Genomic DNA, 16,559 nt, shown 5'->3' with positions numbered 1-16,559 from the left:
CTGCAGCAGCAATGGCGTGTCCAGCAGGGCAGTGAGCTGTGCTCACATCCCCCTGTGCTGGGGGCACATCCCGTGGGCTGCTCAGGTCAGGAGAGACATTGAAGGGCTGGAGTGAGTCCAAAGGAGGACAACAGAGCCGGGAAGGGTCTGGAGCACAGGTGTGATGAGGAACAGGTGAGGGAGCTGGGGGTGTTTCACCTGGAGAGAAGGAGGCTCAGGGGTGAACTTATCACTTTCTACAACTACTGGAAGGAGGTGTAGTCAGATGGGGACCAGGCTCTTCTCCCAGGGAACAAGGGACAGGATGAGAGGACATGGCCTCAAGCTGCTCCAGGGCAGGTTTAGGTTGGACATTGGGAAGAATTTCTTCACAGAAACAGTGATTAGACATTGGAATGGGCTGTCCAGGGAGGTGTCATTATCCCTGGAAGTGTTCAGGAAGGGACTGGAGATGGCACTTTGTGCTCTGCCTTAGTTGACAAGGCGATGTTTGGTCAAAGGTTGGACTCAATGATCTCAGCTCTTTTTAAACCTTAATTAGATTCTGTGATTCTATTCAGGCAAAATGGTAGGGTGGTAATTTAGGGATTGTAAAGGGTTTCAAAATTCTGCTTTTTCGAAATGTACAAAACAGAATCAAACTGTTACAGTCCCATCTGCTTTTACATAGCGACAAAAGGTAGTTTCAGATCTCTTCTATTTCCTACATGTTCAGTGTTCCCCTCAGTGCTTCTCCCGTGCCAGAAAAGAAAAGAATTGTTGATCTATTTGACTGTAATGCAATATAAACCAAATGTTAACCTTTCCAATTTGGTGCAATAATGAAGACTGGGTTCCAAAGTGTTTTCATGGAACAGGTATCATAGAGATATGGCTACTGAACCTTAGCAGCTTTGACAGTACTCCTCAAAGTTTTACTAACATATTACAAGGTATACAATTGAACAATTACAGGGTTTTTTTAATATTCTAGAAAATAAAAAATTGCAACTTAATTTTTATATCTTGTTTTTAAAGTTCATGGTTAAGTAAACATCTGTCCCTTGAATGTGGCAAACTGGCATTTTTCCAAATCAGAACAGAACGCACCATTGCAAAGCACCAGTGTAATTGAAGAGGGAAGTAATTTGCATTATTTTTCTATAAAAATACTCCTGAGTAACAGATGGCGATCACAAACATATTGCTCCAGAGACATATGAAAGCCTACGTGTTCCATAAAACTCAAGAGTGAATATTAACCCCAAAATTCTCTCTTCAGTGCTGAAATGTGTTTGTGTAGTAATCTTCAGCGTGGCCATAACTACAGTACATTGCAACTCATGTCTCTGAAAGTACAGCTACAGGAAAAGAGAGTAGGTTTTCATTTGCAGTTTCCTATAATCTAATTACTCATGTTAGACTGAAATAATTAACCAATTTGGTCTGACTGCTTTAGTGCCAGGTTGCCATTATAATTTATAAACTCAATTATTGTAATAAGTAGTGTAACAACTCATCTTAACATTTAAACAGCCTGACTGCTAATTATACAGTACAAAAATAATCCAAGCAGCCATGTTTCCAAATTCTGGCCTGAACTATGCAGAGGTCCTCAGGTGTGTTAAAAAAAACCCAAAAAACACCCCCCAAAACCCCTGGCAATTCCCCCATCCTTGTTTTGCAGCTTTCATTCTCCTCTATCAGATGATATCCTGGTCTCAATCAAACAATTACTATAAATAAGAAATTTTTTTTTCACTTGAATTACGATGAAGCACATAAATGTATAGATATAAAATTAGATTTTGATCTGATTAACTGGAAGTTAGATTAGCTCGTGACAAGCTCATACCGAATCCACCTTGTACAGGGTTTTACATCACATCTGTCAATGGATTTTTCATAATTAGCTACCACAAACAACGTATCAGCTGGGAATACCACCAAACTGAGACCCTTAACAGGAAAAAAATTGGATCATTAATAACTAGGAGCAGAATACCTTTTGCTTTTTCAAGGTATATAATGGCTGAAGGTATTTCTTTGGAGTGATTCCTCAGTGCACAAATACAGCAGTAGCCAGGCATTAGACTAGCTTAGTCCTATTTCACCCCATCAAATTGTTGTTTAACGTCATGAGGTGATTCCTTGTGTGCTTGCAGGAGGCCAACCATGAAAGAGGGAATATATTCAAAATAATATTCAAAATATTATATTCAAAAGTAATTTTGTTTGATTCTCTGTAGAACTCAGCATAAATATTTGCCAAGTTAACACACATACAAAAAAACCCAACCAACCAACCAAAAAACAAACCAAAAAACCCCAAAACACCAAAAGTGAGACAGGACTTTTTATAGTAGGCTGCGTTATAACTAACAGAAACCTTAATGAATGATTTGGGGAAATCTTCGTTTTTGCTAAGAGGGAACTCAGAACTGGTCTAGTGATTTGTAGTGCTAGAGAGTTCCATTTATATCTTGTCTGAAGGCTACAATTTTTAAATTAAATTAAAGCAGTAAGTCCTTGTTGTCATTTTGAAGTGTTTCAGTAGTGCTATTTATTTTTATAGTGCCTTGTGATATCCTGTGGGGAACACACTATAATAAATACATAATGAGGCTGCCTCACACCAAGAGATTATTAGTGGAAAAAGAGATGGGGGAAAGCATTTGAACTGTTCTAGAGTAGATATCTTATTGTAGACTACCCCCGTCTCCAGTGCTACGTGAGACAGCGTGGAAATAATTTTTGTGCTATGTGCACAAGTTTCTTTCTGAGTTGACAAGCCCAGGGCAACACGTAAACTTCTGAGGTCCCACTTTAGACTCACTTACGGGTAGCCTGAGAGTATTATGCCATTATTTAGCGCGCCACTTGACTACATGACTGCATGACTCTTCGTACAGCTCCTGCTAGGCCCCGGAGAGAACCGAGCCCCGTGGGCCGCGCTGCCCCCGCAGCCCGTGAGGGAACCACAGCCCCCGTCGGGCCCGGCGGTTCCGGTGCCGTGACGCGCCCGCGGCGCCGCCTCCGCCCGCCCTCCTTCCCCTGCCGTCCCTTCCCTTCGCCGCCCGGCCCTCCCGCCCGAGGCCCGCCCTCCTTCCCCTGCCGTCCCTTCCCTTCGCCGCCCGGCCCTCCCGCCCGAGGCCCGCCCTCCTTCCCCTGCCGTCCCTTCCCTTCGCCGCCCGGCCCTCCCGCCCGAGGCCCGCCCTCCTTCCGTCCCGCGTTCGCCCCCTCCTGCTGCGGCGGCGAGCCGAGCCCAGGCGAAGATGGCGAAGACTTACGACTATCTGTTCAAGCTGCTGCTGATCGGGGACTCGGGCGTGGGCAAGACCTGCCTGCTCTTCCGCTTCAGCGAGGACGCCTTCAACACCACCTTCATCTCCACCATCGGTGAGGGGCCGCGCCCACGGCCGGGCGCCGCCATCCCGGCGGGAGAGGGGTCCTGCCCGGGGCCGAGCGGGGAGGGAGGGAGGGAGGGAAGGCGGGGGGCACCGCCCGTCTCGCCGCCCGGGGCCGGGGCCGCGGTCGGGCCCCGTGCGGGGCCAGGGGCCGGGGGCAGCGGGAGCGCAGCGCAGCGGCGCTCGGGAGGGATTGTCCGGCCGTGGAAGGTGCCGCGGCCCTGGCGGGGCCCGCAGGGTGCGAGGCGCTCCCGCAGCGGCCCCGGCGCCTGCCGTGCCCGGCCGCAGCAACAGTTGTGCCGGGCCGGGCCGCGCTGCCGCCGCTGTTGTGCCGAGCCCGCAGACCCTGCCCGGGGCGATCGCAGCCCGCAGCGCTGCCGGTCTCCGGCGGAACGGCGGCTCTTGGGCTCTCCCCTTGTGGGGCGTCTCGTGTTTAGGTGCCAATTTTCAGAAAGTGGTGGAGGGCAGGGGCTGCTGGAGCTGCCCGTGGCTCGTGCCGAGCTGCACGGTGACAGTGGCTGAACGCTCTGGGCAGGTGGTGCTTCAGGTCTCAGCTCTTCCCTCCGCACTTCCAATGCATGTGTGTACTCACGCTTAGTTCGTACGAGCTCCTCAGTCGATTACAGAAGCCCCTTAGTGACTAGGTGGAGGAACCTCCTCCGCAAAAGTTTAATGTTGTCCTAAATTTGGTTGTTTGGGGTTTGTTTCTAAGCTTCACTAACCTTCTTTAATGATAGTGAGGTGTGATATATCAAAACAGGTTGTTGTGACTCATATTTTTGTAAGATTTGTCAGTTTTAAAATGCTCTGCTGAAATGAACATAAGCAAAACTTTCAAGGCCTTCACTGAGACAGTAGAATTGAAACTACAGTGTGGCAGGACTTGAGATCTGTGTTCAGCTACTTGTAGCTGAGGTCACTTTTAAAGTGAAGTACACCGGTTTAGGGATGAAGGGGAAAAGTGCTGTGGAGGTTACCAGTATTTAGGAGGGCAAAACGAACGCTGACTTTAAAAAACTAACACTTAGAGAATGAGTAGACTCTTGAAATGAAACTGCTTTAAAGGTAAGGCGAGAGAGCGTGTAACTTGTTTTATGTTACCCTAATGCCCTGTCCTTTTCGGACATTTTATTGTGCAGAACTTGGTGCACAAGGAAGAATCTTTATTTAGGTACATGTGATTGACTAAATTAGGTGTGGTGTCATTTCTAATGCTTTAAGAACAGTTTTTCTGCATTTTTCTGGCAGATTTCTTTTCTTTCTGCAACCATTTTCAAAATGCTGTATCAGTAACACCAGCTGATTAAGGCCTGAGCAGCATTTTACCTTAACAGGTATTATTCTGTAGCTATGGTAGGATAAAAGGCTTACTAAACATTAATGAATGCTGTATCATTAAAAAAAAGCCTCCTTTGGTACTGTGCTACTTCTTTATACTTCTAAAGAGACAGCTAGCATAAATGGGTGTGTCTGTCTTCCAACCATTTTCTTGATGTTTCTTGAACTGCTTAGCCCCTTGATAGATTTTTTTTTTCCTTACTGACTCACTTTGAAGTCTTGACGACTGTAAATATGCTGTTGTTTTTTCTTACCTTATTCAGTAAATATAGGATTTGCTCTCATTTCCTTCCTTTATATTTGCTCGTGCAAGGGCCTTATTTTCAAAACGAGTCAGCTGGAAGAAACTTATTAATAACGGAGGCGTACTTCTAATTCCATAGTTGTGATTTCACAGTTTTTTATTCCTTCTTTTAGTTCCAGTCCCTTTTTATTTTTTAGCAAAGAACCTCCAAACAGGAAGGTTGACAATGCAGGAAATAGTGAAACTGTTCATAAAAGTGCTGACCTATGCTTGAATAAAAATACTTGGAGCTTTTTCAGTCTTCCTCACATATTGCATGTATTACTGGTAGGTCTGTCATGTGGCTGTAATCTGTTCTTGAAGATGTGCTTGCATGCTCTTTCTCTGTCTTTTAGTGGTTCTCAATACGAGTTGATTTTACCGTCATAACTGGTCCATCTGATGAGCTTGGGATAATTCCATTTTTAACAGTCCTGCTTTTCTTTCTGTGACTGATAAGTCTTAGTTAACCGTGGTGTGGAGGGAGGCGCAGGGATGCAGCCTTTTCCCAAGCAGGCTGCCCTGCCAGGTCAAGTTTTAAGATCCCCAGATTAGCATTCCTCACTGAGTACACAGAGTTTTCCTGGATAGGAGCTGCCAGGCTGTTTGGTTTGTATGTTCTCCATGAAGTGGATTCTGCAGTAGGATGGTAATTATGATGTGTCTTCAATTAACAGTGATTTTAATTAGCAATATTATGTACCCTTAGTTCCCCTCTGGTGTGTCTCTGCTAACAAGATCAGACTTGGTTTTACTGTAGAAGTCTAAGGTATATGTTTGAGATATATATGTGTTAACATCAAATTTTATTGTTTAATCTTATGCACTTACATGTTGTTTGTGTAGGAGGTGAATCATTTAGATGGTTGGGGGTTTTTTAACTATGGTGGGGTTAAATTTTTGACAGTTTCAACTTTTTTTCTTAGATTTTAGGTCCAGAAGTTTAAACAATCTCTGTTGTCATGGTGAAAGAGCCCTCATTATATCCAAGTACCAGACAACTTCCTTATAATTTCCCACTCCTGTTGTTCTTTAGTAGTTTAACCAGGGTTAAACTACAGCACTCCAGTTACCAAAGCAATGGAAACACTTCTCAAAAGGAAAAAAACAAAGTGCGAGGAAGATATGGAAGCACTGTTTTATTATGGAATAATTGTTTTACTTCTCCTCAATGCTCATATTCTAGAAATAAGTCAGTAATGAATTGTAGTTACTTTGTCATTGTGCATGGTATACTTGTGTTGTATTTGCAGATTCCCTTCTGTTTTGCTGTCATGCAAAACGTGCCTGTAAGGCTACAACATCCATGTGGATTGCTTAGAGGTTGGGAAATGCTCCTTTGACTTTTCTCCTCAAGACTTTGGTCATGCTCATAATCATAATCAACGTTGTACTGCTTCAGACAGCAGGGATTTCCAGCCTGGTGTCCTGTGGCCAACAGTTGCACAAGAAATGTGATAAAAGTGCAATGCATATGTATTTATAATTCATCAGACTTCTTTTATTCTTTCTTTGTGTGACTGTTGATGCAAGAGCCTTCATGTCTTTGTCTTCACTACCTGGCATAACTAATACCTTCAGCAGAATTTGCTGCTCATTTTAAGAAGTGAACCAGTGATCTTTGGGTTATTCAAAGTGAAATATTTTCACTCTGTGGAAGCACAGATTTGCCTTAAGCAACTTTAGACGCGACAGGTCCTTGCCCTTCAGCAGCTTTTAATTTTTTATACAGGGCTCTGTAGTTCTGTTAGAATTTCTGAAAGTGCTGGCAAGGCAAAATACTGTTGTGGTCCCTAGTGAGGATCAGCTTTTCACTGTGAACATGGGATAAAACTTTTTTTACAATAGGGTTGTGTTACGTAAGATTGCGTTGTTTAGTTTGCTTCCTGAGTGGAAACTTCTGCTTTTGCACACTTCTACATGGAAAGTAAAATGCGGTTGAGTCAGCTCTTTTTCCTACTTAACAACTCCTAAAGCAAAACTTATCTTGGAATATCTCATGTGCATTTTGCTAGTAGTTTCAGTGTGATACACAAGAATCAGAAGCATTAATTTAGCAGTTTCCACGTATCTTAACTTGCTGTTCAAGTAGTGCTGTCTGGTAAAACTGGATTTGGCTTATCATTTGAAATAATAAGGTTTATTTTTTGCATTCCTTTCAGCTTTTTTGTATCAACTCGTTTCTGTGAGAGTAAAGTCAAATCTTTGTAGCTGATACCATTTCTGATTTAGTACAAAGGCTTGCTGACAGAAACAAAATTTTCGTATTTATTTTTTTAATCCAGGATGATATCAGCATTTGGCAGGAAGTTGCTCACGAGATAGTACTGTATCTGAGAGTTGAAACCATTTGTTGATTTTACAGAAGTAACTTTTCCTTAGTCTACATCTTCCAAAATAGGACACTACTCGGGCAGGCAAGCATGGGTGTGCTGACCTTTGGACACTTTGCCGAAAATCCTTTGTCAAGCAAAATTATCAGCTTCCCTTTTGCGGTGAAATTTCCACGTCTGTAATGTGTAATGGAAATTGTTTTAGTGTATTCAAGTGAAATGATGCCTCATTGAATATTTCTATTCTTCTTCACGGTCACTTACTTGTATGATGGATGTAGGACTGGTTGTTGCTTTGTTGGGGTTTGGGTTTTTGTTACCCACCCTCCCATTAAGCTTCAGCATTTCCAATCCTTATTCAATCAATTTCTTTTGGGCTTCTCCAGATGGTCAGAGTTGTAGAAGAAAACACATCAATGATAGATGAGCAGGGAAGGGAAGGCAGGGAAGCTGCAGGAAAGCATTGTCAGGAGTACTTTATTAATGGTCATTACTACAGATTGTCATCTGGACTTTGAAGTGACTGAGATGAGATCACTCACACTCAGGTCCACTGTTACACGTATCTACAGAGTGGAAGTGTGTGTTCAAGGCTTGTAGGACTAGGGTATCTCTTTAAGACAGGGTTTACATGGAAAAGGGAAGAGAGTTTTGTGGAGGTGAATACAAAAGTGGAAGAACAATTCTATTTTCAAGGTCGGTGGTGGGTGGTCAGTAAGATGATATCCTGATGTTGAACAGGAAGTTGTAGCTGAAGGTATTGCAGGTTAAAAGCATTAAAGGTTGTGTGTCTTGTAACTTTAAATTTGATACTAACACCTAGCTGGTAGCAAAGGACATCTTAACTTTGATTTTCATCTGCTAGTGAGGTTGCATTACATTACTGTATTTTTCAGCAAGCCAACAATGGAACTGAAATTGTTCGGTTTTTATTAAAAATGCTGCTGCAGCTTTTGTGTTGCGTGTTTTACTCTGAAACAGTGTGACAGATGTCTGAGTGTTGATGCATATTCCTAATTGGCAGATGGAGGTCTGTCTTGGTTATGTGTTACTGGTTATTTGAGTGACAGGAGGGCAGTTTCGAGCTGCTTTTGTGACTTGGTTTGAATGCAAAGTTAAGAACACAGACTAACTTTGAGTAAGGGTAGGAAAAAATGTCTTGGTTGATGGATACAGACTTTGAGAGAGGTATTGAAGACACATCTTTTGTTCAGGAATTTTTCATGTACTTTTTAGGATGGATTTCCTAATCCTTCTGTAGTAGGACATTCTTTTAGTAGAAATACATCTTGGACTGTCTCACTTCAGAATGTAACTGAAATTCATAATAATAATAAGAATACATGCAGTGTTTATAATGATGCTTTATTTCATGTTTTGTGGTAGAAGTTAGGTGGTTATAATTCAAAGGATATAGTATTGCTTTTTATTTTTAATTGAATATTATAGTAGCTTAAATGTCAAGTCATCAGGCTAACTAGATATATAAAATAGCTCTGATGCTTTTCTAACATGGATAAACCAGAAGTAATAGAAACATCAATAAAGTTGAACTGTGTCAGACTTTTGTACAGAGTTAGAATCAGACTCAGGATATCCTGAGTTGGAACAGACACACAAAGATCTTCCAGTCTAACTCCAGGCTGAACAGACCAAGTCCCCTCGGCTGTTCCACATGAGGCTCCCCATGCAGACACCTCACCACCCTCGTGGCCCTGCTTTGGACCCTCTCTCAAGCTTTGTGTCTTCTATTGTGGGACCCAAAACTTGATCCAGAAGCTTTTAATTGCCAGACTTTCAATTCAAAATTTAGGTCAGTAACTTCCTGTCCCAACAGAGGTTGCAGTGGGTTGTAATTTAGTGCCTTTTAGAGGCTTTTTGACCAGTAATTGCATCTTAATCTTGTGGTTTATAGTAAACTTTCCTGTTAAATGTAAGCTATGACATTTTTGATCAGATTATATGTAGTTAAAAGCAAGTAAAGTACTGCATGTGTCAGAAAGCTTCTCTCCTAGGGAGAACAAACACTTGACCAAGTTTCAGATGTGTTAATTTTGCTGCCATCATGCAGACTCTTCTGCTTTGGGCACCAGAGGAAAAAAAACTGATGCTGAATGTCAGTGGCATCCTCTTACAGGTATGGCAACATCAAAGAAGAAGTCAAGCAGGCTGGTCACTAGTAGGAGTCTGGTACCACATCTGGAGATTGGGAAAAACTGGCTGAGTTTTTGGGCAAAGCTGAAGTGTCTGTCAGCCAGGGAACACTGCTTCCCCTCTCCCCACACCTCCCAACAAAATCCTCCTTTCTTCCACCTGCCAGAGAGCAATAGCTTTCCTTTACTGTATCAAAATATCTTGTCTGTATGGTGTGACTTCTGGGATTAAAGATGGACTACCTGTGTCAACCCAAGTATGGAAAGGAGGAAGCAGATACAGTCAGAGTAACTGCCTGGGAGAACTTTCCTGGCTTAGCAGAAGTGATGTAGAGAGGAGTACTGAAAACATGCAAAGCAGGAAAAGCAGATGAAGAAATTAAAGAATTAATTAAAATGAATTCATTAAAAGAACCTTGCATGATGTAGGAGAAGGAAACAGCTATGTGCCAGAAAGACAAGCATGACTTTTCTGAATAAGTTAGATGGCTGTGCCTGTTAGTATAAGTAGTAAAAGCCTTTCAAAAAAAGGCCTGTTTTGTCATTCATGTAAGGAGTTAAAACAGCCCTTCTTCTCTCATGTCCTTAACTTCCCAAATGAGCAAGCAAAAGAAAAACCAAAACCCTCCCATGCTTACTTATCCCCATTTAAAAAATAGGTTTATGATGAAAATGATGTTTTGGGGCTGCTGAGAGTGCTGTCTATAAAACTAACTTCAGTAATTCTAAGCCTTCTGCTTTGACTTTTTTTGGGCTGATTTTGCTGCCTCACTAGGTACTTTCTACACTTGCTTCTAACACAACTATATTTCAGACTCTAACTGAAATTCCTAGATTAGATTATTTATTTTAACAAAAGATAATTCTTGCTAGATGAGACATTTTGCTCTTCTTGGATCCTTTTGGACAGAGTATCAGTTAAAACCAAGAGCTGTCTTACTGGTATTTTTGATATGTGCTTTTTTTTTTGCATTTTTATGTTCCTGGTAATACCCATGTTCTCTCTACTTTTTCTTCCAGTGTAATCAGGTCTGTGCCCTCCGAAGTGAGTGGAGTGTTTGTGCATTCCTATAAAACATTTCATCACTTCTGTCTTTACAGTGGTCATGTGTAATTTATACATGCTCTAACATTATCCATTGTAACTAGTTTTTATCTCTGATGCTCTTGTAGCATCCCTGAAGCTATCAAGGAATTGTTTGGCAGTCTGAGTGGTTGGGCTGTAGCAGTGATCTCCTGTCCATCACCTCTTTTCCATACCTGTGTTAAATCTGCAGCTGATGGGGTTTGTGTGTGGTGCCAGTGGCAGGCAGGGCTGGAACAGAAGGTACAAAGTGCATTGTTTGAACTGTGGGAGGGCTTGTTGTGTGTAAGTGATCATGGACTTGCCAGTTGTTGCTTTGCTTTGTGAATCCTGGGACACTCAGTGTGCTCACTTGTCATGTAGCACCTCTTCTGTTTTAAACAAACAATGTTCTGGCCCCCCAAAATCTTTATTTCCTCACTCTGAATAACCAGTTCATGTAAAGCCCTGAAACTTTTAAGAGGCTTTTTAAAGAAGTGGCATCTCCATTTCTCACTGGCCAGATGTATAGATTTACCAGGACCAAAAATTAGGGAACAAAACCAATCCTAGTAATTTTGGCCTGTTCTTATTGTCACAGCTGAAGCTTGGGATAGGAATAATAAACAATGAAATTTAAATTGTGGTGGCAAGGCAGTATTGGTTGCATAGGACTTTTTTAATAAGCCATTTTGGATTCTTAAGATGCTAGCTTTGGACCAAGTAATTATTTTTGCCTTTTTCCTGATAGCAATATTCAATTTGAGTAATTTTTGTTAAAGACATAATTTTCTATGTTTTCTACACCTTTAAACATAGATCATTTACAGGGAAGAGATTTGGGATTATTTTTTCCTGTTTCTTGGGGGTTCCACTTTGGGGTCAGGGTGGTGGTTGTGGTGGTGGGTTGTTTTTTTTTTTTTTTTTTTTTTTTTTTTTTTTTTTTTTTTTTTTTTTTTGTCTTACCTATTAATTTATGCTTTTGATAAGGACAATCACATGTCATCTTGTATTAAGCACTGAAAGAAGAATCAAATTTTTGTATTTATAAGCCACCTTCCTGATGGGGAATCTGGTGTTCTAACCCATTAAAGCACATGGCAGAGGTTTTTTCATGTTGTGGAAAGCTGTACACTGCACATCCTGGAGACCTGAGGGAAAGAAGAGCTTCCAAGAGATGAGAGATGTGCACGTCTCCCACAGCTGCATTACAAGTGGAGTGAGTGTGGGATGGGGTCCCTGGGAGGTCACTGCAGCTGTTTCTCCCATACCTGGCCCTGGCTGGAGTGTGACACAGGGAGCAATTCCTGCCCTGCCATGGAGCTGCAGCTGGCAGGGTGATAGCCTGCTCCAGGATCCACATGGAGCTGCTGGCAGGCTAATTGTGGGTGACCCGTGGGTCTCTGTTAACTAGGGCTTCCATTTAATGCCTGGTTCAGCCTCCTGTAATGCCCTGCTGCTCACAGGAGGAGAGATGTGGCTGGGAGTGCCTGTGCTCTCAGGTTGTGCCATCAGTTGTTGTTACAGATTCAAGCTGAATTAGGAACTCTCACAGATGAGTGAGTTCAAAGAAGAGGATTTGGTTGTGACACCTGGTCCAGGCAGTGCCTGCCCCAGTTTCAGCTGTGAAACTATAGCCTCAATTCAAGTCTGTTGGCCAGTTTTAATGTTTGCTGCTCTCCAGTTGCATGTTGGCTTGAAAGGAATATGTTCTCTAAGTAACTAAGTTAATGCATTCCTCTTAGAGACTGGCAGTCTATAAATAATCCTTAAAATAAACAAACTTTGCTGCCTGTATCAATAGTACAATTTTAATCTATTTTAAAATTATTTTAGATAAAACTGAGTTACTATCAAGTGTAACTTATCTTAAATTCAAAATAGAGTAAGAGGTAGACCATAAGTTAATTTCTGTGCACTTTCATAATATCTAGATTGTAAGCTCTAAAATACATTCTGAAGGGACTCAGACCTTTTAAAGTTGGACTCTTGTGACAGTTGATAACTTCACTCATGTCAAGTAGTATTAAGTTTCTAGTGTTATGTTGTTTTGTAGTCTTGAATTTTATATTGAGTATTTTTGGTGTTTAAAATCACGCATTTCAAAGGTTGCTCAAGGCAATCTGTGAATTGAATTCAAACCCCTGAAAGGAGAGTTTCAGCGGTCAGGACATTGCAGTGTCCACACTGAAGCACTGCAGTGCACAGTTGTGGTGGCAGAGCTCACAGGAGCACTGGTGTGAACCAGTGGCTGAAGAGCACTGGATTCAGATCTTCGTGTGGTAATCAGATCACACTGTAGGCTGTTGAGCTCTCAAAAACATGGATGTTTCAAAGGTTGGTCTAATTCTGTTGATTATAAATTGTATTCTGAAGCCCTTGTTCTGTTCTGAGTAGAAAGTAGCTTATCTTTGGAAAGGAAGCTTAGGGTGGCAGTTGTGCCATGGCTGAGGGGACACGTGCTGGAGGAGGTGGCAGTTTGCTTGGCACCCTGAGCATCCAGCTGATCTTGGTCACTGGTCTCAAGGCCTTAGGAGCAAGAAAGTGCCTTATGTTACACAGGCACATGGCATCCCCATTCTTTATTGCCTTGCCTACTTTAGCAGTTGGTATATATTTGTTTTGCCAGTGTCTAAACTTCCAGAGCCTTTCTGTATTAATAATTTCTGAGGTGCAGGACACTGCTCTGTGCCTCATTGTGTGTTGGGTTCTTTGTGTGGGTGAAGAGTTAGATGAAGAAAGGCCAGTTAACCTGAAGGAGCCTATTCAGCCCACTCGAGGTTACTAGTGTGTTGTGGCTTCTTGTGGGTTGCCCAGAAAGAATGGAATACAGTTTGTCCCTTTAAATTGTGGAAGAGTAACTAGAAGTGGTTGCACTTGTGTTCAGTTCTAAAATAATTCATTTTACAACTTCTGAAAAAATATTGACCTTTACTCTGGTGCGGTGTTTCGGGTTAGTCTACTGTAATTTTGAATGGGTGCAATAAAAGACTACTGCCTCTTTAATTTACATACTGATACAAGACATTGCTGAGATCATCTGAAAATTCTTTGCAGATGTTACAAGGGACTAAAGTTGAACGTTCAAGTTCAAAATGATTAGACTTTGTTCTTTTGTATGAAGCTGCATGACACACTCGTATGTTGCAAGGGTTCTCTACCCTGCCTTTTGCAGTAATCTTGACTCCTACTTCGTCAATTTTTATTTTTACTATAATTATTCTAGGAGGATTAATTTAAAAGCAAATTTCCGAAGCTTCATTTATCTTCCTTTGTAGATTGAGACAGTGTACTGATGGAGCACAAGAAAATTTTCTCTTGAAAACCACATAAATAAATAATAGTGTGTTTAATCCAAACCCTGCAATACCTCCTGCTGAGAACAACAACAACAACAAAAAAGGAATAATTTCTGAATAAGATTATGGGGAAAATCAGTGGGAACAAATTGATGTCCCTTAGCTTTTGGATAGATATGAAAAGAACAAGTTTCTGGAGTACTGATGTGTAGGTGTGTCCATGGAAGATGATGAAACCCTTGAGCTCTGTTCCTGTGTGTGATCAGTGCTGGTATCTGGTGTGTGTCACCGCTGGTGGCAGAGGTGTGTGACAGGGCCCTCGGTGCTCACAGCCCCTCAGAGTGTGATCTAAATGTGCTGGCAGCAGATGATGCTGAAGCAGCTGCTGTGTCTCAGGGGTGCCAGGCCTGTGCTGCTGCTCTCAGGCTCCTTGGGAGGAGGAGCAGGACAGCAGCAGCTGTGCCACAGCAGCACTGCTGCTTCCAGCTCTTCTGGGCAGCTTCAGCTGCTTGCTGTTCACAAGATGCACAGCCTATAGAGAGAAATGTTTTCTGAGTAATTCTCTCTCAGGATTCAAAAAGGGTGAAGCATACTGATTTTCAGTTATGTGCCTCTTCTCACTTCCTTTTTTTTTTTTTTTTAAGGTAAGTTACAAATCTACTTGCTTGGTTCAAAGTTGCTTTTAATTCACTTAACCCAAGTGACTGCAGAAAACATTTTCCTTTCTTTTTGTATATCTTGAAACTATTACATATCTTGCAGTAAAGAATTTGTAAGATGTTCTCTTTTTCCAGCTGAGCCCATTAAAAAAAAATCAAAACCCTATGACCTCACATATAAACTAAGTAGGCTAGAAAGGACTAATGCTGTAAAGTTGGATCAAGCTTAGCTTGAAATTTAATGCATACATTACAATTTTTCCCATGCTGATTTGCTCAAAAGGGTAAAGAGACTTTGTACCTTGACTCCTTCCCCCATCCTTTTTATTGGAGTCTACGTCCAGTGGTGATGAGTGCTACAAAGTTCTGCTTATCACAGAATCTCATTTGAAAAAAGTGGTTTATTTCCATTTCATTTTTCTATTCTTACTTCAAAGGAGTAAGGTAAGATTTAGATAAATAGGAAGACAGCTTCTTTAAGAGGGTGGGGCTTTTATTATATGCAGGTCATACAAAACAGTTCCCTTTTGGTTTTAATAAACTGTGGTGCATCTTTTATGTTCTTTAATATATGGGACTAAAATAAGATTTTTTTCTAGCAAGCTAATCTGGAATTAATTTTTTCACAGCTTCTTTGCCAATTCTTATGTCACTGACTTCTTAACATTTCTTTGGCTTATATATTAAATAAAACCAAAAGGTAAACAAGTTAAAATGTTAGTACATTGAATACTTAAATAAATAAATAAAGTATTGATTTGTCAGAGATGGAGCAATACTCTTCTGGGCTAGATATACAGGCTAGTGTATGCTATCAGAGATTGATGTTTATTTACATCCTGAATGGTGCTGATTTCCTGTCTGATTTCTTGCTACAGCTGCACACATAAGGTCCTGCTGCTGCAAACTAGTGTTGAGCCACTTGAAAAATTAACTTAAAATACTGGGGAATTGGGTAATAAAGGTAAAGATTAGGAGTTACAATATTTGCCCACCAATGGCAAGATTTTTTGTTTCAGGGTGTTTTGGGTTTTTTTACACTAATTTGTATAAGTTTCTTTTCTGTCTACCTTTTACTGCTTGTAGAAAACATTCAAGAACATGACCCTTCCAGAAGCATTTTGCTGAGCAGACTGAAGTCCCAAGAAACCTTTACCTTCAGGAATTATTTTCTGGTACAGTTGGAACAGCTTACTGGCTCCAACCAGAATACTTCAGTTCGGTTTCTTTGGTTTCTTTGTGCTGTAGCATTTTCTGCAACAGCAATTTTGTTGAAAAGAAGAAACAAGACAATCTGTCCAAGCAGTGGTACTATGTAGGGAAAAGTTGTAGTGGAGTCCTAGCTGGAACAGATAACTGTAGCATGAAAAACCTGAGATACTGGCTCTGATGGGCTACAGGGTTAAAATCAGGGTGGGGAGAGAACAAAAGAGTAACAGTGATGTCCTGAGAGTAAGCTACTGTTCTAAAAACTAAAGTAACAAAATGAACTTTTCCAGCCTCCCTGCTCAGTTTGTCCTTACATTCCTGTAGGAATTGCGTCAGGCTGGTTTGTTAAGGGTCATGGTAGAAAACCACTGGTACTAGAGCTTGAAAAGGAACTGCTCCATATGTGCTCTTGGGCAGTCCTGGATGTTTTCTATTGTAGTATTGTGAGCTCTTTCTAATGTTTCACAATGTCTCTTTAAAATTATTGCATTGCAGCTTAATTATGGGTAAAATCTGCCCAGGGGTGTTGGAATAAGAAGCAACATAGCTGGGAAGTGGAGAAGGGGAAGAGGTAGTGGCAGAAGAGCTTTGGGGTATGGGATGGGCATAACTTGTTGGCTTAAACCAGAAGAGGCCAGGTGAGGCCAGTCCCCCTGGCCCGTAGCATTTGGCTGTGTGTCACTGACCAGGCAGGCCCTGAATTTTATTACTTTGCAGAGCAATGTGTGGGGTAGATGCAGCAACACAGAGCTCCCACGGTTTTCTGTGAGAGCCTTCGTGTGGCACTGACAACGCTGCCCAGGGTATTCTTAGAGTTTTGTTGGGAGCTATGGAAG

At 41.7% G+C, this 16,559-nt stretch overlaps 1 protein-coding gene across 6 annotated transcripts in view; it reads left to right on the top strand.

The window, feature by feature from the left end:
* The first annotated feature begins 3,182 nt into the window (after window positions 1-3,182).
* RAB8B (RAB8B, member RAS oncogene family) overlaps window positions 3,183-16,559 on the top strand; it is a 29,551-nt gene continuing 16,174 nt past the window's right edge. For 3 of the 6 annotated variants that reach the window (XM_063412278.1, XM_063412279.1, XM_063412280.1), the window contains exon 1: window positions 3,183-3,378. In XM_063412278.1, coding sequence (XP_063268348.1) covers window positions 3,255-3,378 — 124 coding nt within the window. In that variant the 5' untranslated portion in view covers window positions 3,183-3,254. The remainder of the gene's footprint in view (window positions 3,379-16,559) is intronic. The other 3 variants (XR_010082354.1, XM_063412276.1, XM_063412277.1) reach the window with 2 other exon arrangements.

Source organism: Prinia subflava, chromosome 15, assembly GCF_021018805.1.
Source record: "Prinia subflava isolate CZ2003 ecotype Zambia chromosome 15, Cam_Psub_1.2, whole genome shotgun sequence".
In the NCBI taxonomy this organism is placed as follows: domain Eukaryota; kingdom Metazoa; phylum Chordata; class Aves; order Passeriformes; family Cisticolidae; genus Prinia; species Prinia subflava.
Note: the sequence above shows the minus strand (reverse complement) of the source record. Positions and strands in the feature narration are given on the sequence as shown.